This window comes from Haemorhous mexicanus, chromosome 2, assembly GCF_027477595.1.
Source record: "Haemorhous mexicanus isolate bHaeMex1 chromosome 2, bHaeMex1.pri, whole genome shotgun sequence".
Classification (NCBI taxonomy): Eukaryota; Metazoa; Chordata; class Aves; order Passeriformes; family Fringillidae; genus Haemorhous; species Haemorhous mexicanus.
This window is the reverse complement of record NC_082342.1, coordinates 98150293-98156910: the sequence shown is the minus strand read 5'-3', so window position 1 is coordinate 98156910 and position 6618 is coordinate 98150293. Positions and strand designations below refer to the sequence as shown.

The 6618-nt window shown below is 37.7% G+C and overlaps 1 protein-coding gene across 1 annotated transcript in view; it reads right to left on the bottom strand.

Annotated features, from left to right (window-relative positions):
- Nucleotides 1–1370: 1370 nt before the first annotated feature.
- The window catches only part of COL4A1 (collagen type IV alpha 1 chain), a 119767-nt gene continuing 114519 nt past the window's right edge, over nt 1371–6618 (bottom strand). The window contains exons 51-52 of the mRNA XM_059839700.1: nt 5923–6095; nt 1371–4309 (exon numbers count right to left, since the gene is read on the bottom strand). Coding sequence (XP_059695683.1) covers nt 4228–4309; nt 5923–6095 — 255 coding nt within the window. The 3' untranslated portion in view covers nt 1371–4227. The remainder of the gene's footprint in view (nt 4310–5922; nt 6096–6618) is intronic.

The following is a 6618-nucleotide window of genomic DNA, read 5'->3' as shown; positions in this document are numbered from 1 at the left end:
TTAACACCTCAAGCAACACAACAAGCCTATTGTTTGTCAGAGAGAAATAGCCAAAACCCATACACTCCCCTCTGCATATTTTTTAAGGACTTTCCTCTGACACTCTGAAGAAAGAGATTATACTTAAAGATTATACTTCCAGGAAATTTTTTGAGGTTGTTTTGTTAGTACATCTTTCACAAAGAACATGTGCTTCTCGTTTAGTTGTTAGTGCTAAAAGTAAGTTTATACATTATTTTTTGTTTATAATTATGCCATAGAGACTTCAGCAATATTACAAATTCACAAATTTTCATACTATACTTTTACTAATGGATGGGTGGAATTATTTCCTTCTCTCTAGCACCTAACCTCTGAAACTGACAGGCTGAACACTTCCATGTAGCCACTTCTTTTCTTAATAACAATTAATTATATCCCAGACCATCCATCACCAGTGTCAGCATTTGTCTGAGCTCAAAATACGCATTTAAAGATCCACCCTGGTCTCTCACGTTCTCACTTTTATCTAATTCAGAATGTGAAGGTCATAAGAAAGATAATTTCTACATGAAGAGGTGGAAACGCAGTGGGCAGCACATCACTGCACTGACATGACCAGCAGAGAGAGATGAGCTCCACTGCAACCTCTGAGAAAATGCTGTTGGTCTCCTTCCAGAAGTCCCAGTGCAGACATGGCCAAGCACCCTTGCAGAGTAAGGGATGGAGATACAGGCAGGTACTGAGGTAGCTGCCATTTCAATTAGGCAGTGATCTTTCTTTGTGCCAGGTGCTGTATCTTCTATTTAGCTGGTGCTCTGAGATCCACAAGCCTGGCTCCACGTTTATGTTTCACCTTATGCAGTTAATGCAGATTATTACAGATTTATAAAACATGGGAAATAGGCAAGGAATTCTCAAAAACTCATGCAGATATACAATTTTAGTCATGAGGAATACAATCACTTTTCTGGGAGCCTAGTATGGGGATACTGTTCTCAAGAGTCCTGTCACACAGAAAAAAGAGTATTTCATCAAGGAAGTTACCACTATGAAACAAGTAAGAGATATACTTATAAACTGAATGTACATTTATCAGAAAAGACACACAGGCTAAGACATCATTTGCTTCAAAATATCTATTGGATCACTTAATTATATTATATTTTTATTTTGCAGCATGTATAGAAATTTCTTTAATTAAAAACTGATCTATTCCTATTTCAAAAGGAAAAATGCTGGTAACTAGAACAGGTCAAAGTAGAGATGGAGACATGAGAAAATAGTCATATATTCAATAGGGTCATGTTAACAGATGAGAGACCAAGGTATCTGTTAGTGTAAAGCTGTCGTCCCAGCGCTACCGCAAAGAGAGCAAGGGCACCACCTGCTGTTTTAGAAATGTATTTATTTGGAACATGACAGCGACTCTTCAAGTACTGCACTCAAAAATTTTCTCCTGAAATTGAAGCTTCTGCAAGATGATTTGAATAACTGATGACTTAGCAGTTGCCTGTTCACACGATGAACTTTATTGTAGCCACAACACTGGCCATAAATGCCTGAATATGGGGTACTTAAGAGGTTTTGAAAGCAAGGGAGTGTTTCACACGCGCTCTTCCTCACCCAGGGCATCAAAATCTAGCATTCACATATTTTCAGGAGATCTGATTGATATTCAATAAGCACCAAAAAGTTTAGTGACTGATATAAGAAGAAATAGCATCTTTAGCATGAGAATGGTTTAGGTCATTATATGAGCTGGAGATTATAGAATAAATAATTACTATTAAGGAAGACATCAAACTACTGTTCAAGCAGTTTTCAAAAATTTTCAAAGGACCTTGTTTCCAAATGAGGAAATGACCTTCCTCCAGTTGAGAAGACAAAGGTTCAGACACACCAAGCTGATTCAAACATACATGAAAGAACTTTATAAACAAAACTGTCTGGCAGTTCTAAGACAATCTGAGCATAGCAAATTAAATCCCTAGCTGACCAGGAGATAAAATGTAGAGTGTGAGCAGCAGTTTGGATGCTCTGAGTCAGGGAAGACTCAATTTTTGAATAATTTTTCCTACATGCCACAAGGAATCACCTTATAGTCTTCTCCTCTTCTTCTGGATGTCAGGTGTCCTTGGGAAAACTGCATGAGGCTGCTCAGGCATAATCAGACTGTTTTATCTTAGAGACTAAAAAGGAACTTTCGTGAGGACTGGTCTTTTATAAATAAGATTATCAAGTGTCAGAACTTTCATGAGAGTTAAGAATCACTGCTAAATGAAATGGCCAATTTCTATGCAGGAGCCTTCAGCCATTTGGTCAGAGAATGTCCTGAAGGATTTTAAGTGAAAGTCAAGTTCTAAACAGCAGCAGCAGCCGCAGTGTCTTCACAAATTTTGGAAAACAACATGAAACTTTAGCAAATTATGTGCTTTTGCCAAGGAAAACTATAGCATGGCCCATCTCCTCTTCAACCAGAGCCAAGATTCACCTTGCTCACTTAAAAGCAAAGTTATATGAGATATCTTAAGTTTTATCCTGGACAATTCAGTTCTGTTTGTGCACAAAAAAATCAAAAAAAAAGTGAAAAATGTGCATCATTTGTTGATTCCCATGAGCTGAGATGAATTTAGCAGATTTTTGTAATGTGTTTGTATCAAATACATTTCAGTGATAAGTTTCTCATGTTTCATCTATCAGTTTCAGGTCTTACAAGATAACAATAGAGGTGTCAGTACAGTGCCCTGTTTCCCCCTTTAAAAGATGCTTTGTACATCTGCAAGATGTGCAAAACAAAAATCACCTATGATTGCATCAAGCTTTTGCATTTATTGGTGGCTTATTAAAATTAATTAATTGCTGTGAAAGAATGCTAAAAACAAATTAGTAAAAACATCTTCCTTTCTTCTGTTTTTTTTTTTTTACACAAATAGTTTTATTACAAACTTGAATTTTTAAGAAATACACATGTAAGAAATTACACAAAGGCCTTGGTATTTGCAAAAATCTTTTGGTATTTGCATGGTAATAGTCCATAAAACATTTTTGGACACAGACATGCTCAAACAATGGTATCATTGCATAGAAATTCTTTAGAAATATTTCTGAGGCCACTTTGAAGAGTTTTTTTGGCACAATATTAACAAAATTAAGGCCTTAGACTTTTCAAAATCAAGTAATTCAGTGTGTGAGTAGTGTTTAAAACCCTGAAAAATATTAAATACAGAATAAAGACTATAAGCTCAAAGCAGAATTTACTATTATAAACACAAATAACTATTAACCTGGGTTCAGTCTCTGCAACTTCAGCATTGAAATGGCTATGTAAAATGAACATTTTACATCATATTTTGGCATTTAACACCTAATTCATGACACTGAAAAGAAGAAAAATTTTGTAAGCTTCTTTTTGATATGATAAACTTAGAGCTTGATTTGCCTAATGGTTGATATCTATATAAATTACTAAAATATTTATATATATATTTTTTCTTGACCATTGCTGGATCATTCTTTATTCCACAGGAAAGTTTGTTCTACTGCACAAAGAAGCTGCGTAGTACCAACATAGCAGAAACACTTACTTGCCTATTTGTGAAGCCAATTTGGCAATCTCTTCTAGATGTAGACCCATTAATACTGACAGCACTAAAGGCTACAAACAGAAGCAAAGGTTTGCAGGATGGCACTCTATGTTGTGAAAAGATGGTTACATGTTGCTTAACCACAGTCTGTAATCCCAAACCTCTTTTTTACATTAGTATTTCTTTGTACAAGAACAATAAGTACATACCCAAGAGTCTGGGATTTTAAGACACCTAGATAACAGTAACAAACTTATCTGGGGAAGAAAAATGAATCTAAAAATATAATACAAGAATGAGAAAGGGGGGTCAAACAGTATAAGGCAGAACTGCATACCTCCTAGCACCTTTGCATTTTTTTCTGGATAAATGCTGACTTTTTATTCTATCAGTGCATTGCATTTATATAAAAAATACATATACTTTGATCAAAAGTGCCATTTGGCATGTCAACATTTGAAGCTTATTTTTGTTGTCTCTTTTCTTCTTTAGCAAGGACAGGGCCAGTAAAGCAGTGTGTGTTAGTTATGCAAGTTCCTAAAAGGCACTTTACTGTTTTCATATTGGACAACAATGAGGTACATATGATATATGTCTAGGCTTCATTGCTGTTAAACGAATAGCACCATATTGTGTGAAATTAGTTGAAATTCAAAAGTCATTATGTTTTTCTCATACAGACTTGACAACGGCTAACATTTGAGCGTAGATCCCCGGCTTTCAAGGTTGAGGGAGTCGGTTTCCTGCGGGAAAGAAAGAAATTAAAAGATCCATTAGCAATTTTCAGGTTCATAACTGACAACACCAGCTTGGAATGCAAGTCTCCCTTCCAGCCATTGCTGAATGAAGAAGGTGTTCCTAAGTTCTCCAGTGTGCAATCACTTCCAAGTTTGGTCACAAACTATCGTAAGACTAGTTTTAAACATCACACACTTACTGAAGAATTCAGTTCTTTCAAAAGGCGTAACATTTCCTTAACCTAGAACACCATCTGTTAAAACAGCAGTTTGAAAACAATCTAGAATTTGGGTAATAAAATAAAATTGGCAAAGAAGATGAAATTTGACTGTTTATGAGTTTCTGCTAATTCATGTGACTTTAAAGACAAATGAAAAGCTGGCAAAGGAAATTATGTGATGTCATATAGAAACACAAACCAAAGCCTTGAGTCTCTAATCTGTCACAAGGAATTACTCCTAGCAACTAGAAATAAATCATTTTCAGACAAAGATGTGTTTGCATTTAATGATTTTCATTAAAAAAGATTATGAGTTTACAGGAAATTGAGGAGTATTTCTGATTTCTGATAGCAGGGCAGGTCCCCAGATCTGGGATTATTTATTAATCTGAGGCATAGTTTGCAGCCAGAAAAGCATGTGAAGTGAGAGGTCTCAGGGTAGGACTCAAGGAATGGAAACAACTGTAGTGCTCAATCTAAATTTTCTTCTGACCAGCTTTCCTCCTTCCTAGGGATCCAGGGCTTACCCCAGTGGTGGGGTGGTTGTGGTAGTAGTTTTTCTGGCTGATGAGATTATAACAGCCCCACAATACTCAGTCTCAGTGCTCAGTTTTTCTACCTACTCCATTGACAGCTATCTGATTAACAAAGCGTGAAAACTGGCTAAACAACTGCTTCATTCTGAGACAGGCAAGGCAGCATTCACAGATCCAGACAGAAGACATGAAGAGATAAAGCAGTCAGGACTCTGGTGGAAGAGGGTGATTACCTGCACTCCAGAGGAATGTCTGCTGACCAGTTAAGCTATGCAGACATGGGAACTGACCTATATGCCAACATATTAGTAACATTCATATAGAGCGAATGAGCCTGTGTTGAAAAATACTCATGTGCAGGAGACCAAAAGAAAGCCTATTACCACCAACTGCATTTTACTCAAACATACTTCCTCTAACATTAGGGAAAGGTAAATTATTGTTCAACTCACTTAGTTTAACACCTGTACAAATTGCAAGTAGTTCTATTATATGTTAATCTCCATTTACAGGAAATGTTATATTCTAATCTAACTTCAATCAGTATGTCAGCCTATCCCAGTTACCACTTGGTGAATACAATCGGAAAAATAGTGGAATTGTGAACATTGTTAGATTATTCTGAAAAGCAAAATACATGATACAAATGACACATTGCAAGCACTAACTGATGATACATTCAATAATTCCCCCAAAAGCTACTAACTTTTCTTCTTTCTGTTACAAAAGTAATTAACTATGTAAATTAACTGGCTGGTGGACAGCCAAGACTAGAACCTGTATTACATTCAAAAAATACTTCTTTTATTCAGTGATAAGGCTCAACTGAGTCTCAAAAGTGATAAATAAATCAGGAACTTACCTGAACATCTCATTCCTTTCTATAGTGGCAAGCCAGAAGCTGTAAGCATTTGCATAGTAATTGCAGGTGCCCCGGCCATGGCATTCAATGAAGGGAGCGCTGCGGAACTCCTCTAGGCAGGAGCCAGGGGATGCCAGGGCCTGGCCAGAGCCCTCCGCACCAGCACTGGTGTGCTGGGAAAAGGCAAAAGCATTGGTCAGAGAGGGACTCTCTACCTCTTCTGCTACAACAGCAATGAACCCTCTCACACAAATATTTCTTCACACTTCTCTCCCTGTCCCTGTTCTGTCCATCTACTCTGTTTTTGTTGCTCAGCTCAAGGAGGAACAAGACGGTGGAGCTGAAGACTCCAGAGATGGCATTGGGTTCTCTCACTCAACAGCAGCATGACACATGAGCAGTATCAGCTTCAGGAACAGCTGCATGCACAGAAGTCCTTCAGGAGAGACAGCAGGACTCAAGCTATGTCTGTGTAAGCAACATGCCAGGGCTAGCCCTTGGCCAGGAGGCATAAGGTCTGGCTTTTATCTGAATGGCTTAACTCCATTCTCACCCCACATCACAGTGGCCTCTCTCCCACTGCCAAGTGCTAACAGCTCTGGATCCAGCTGTGTCTCAGACCATGCCCAGGCTTTCCCTGGGGAAATTATCAGGTTCTTTTTGAAGTCACTACAAAGGGTGAAGGTCTAATGCCCT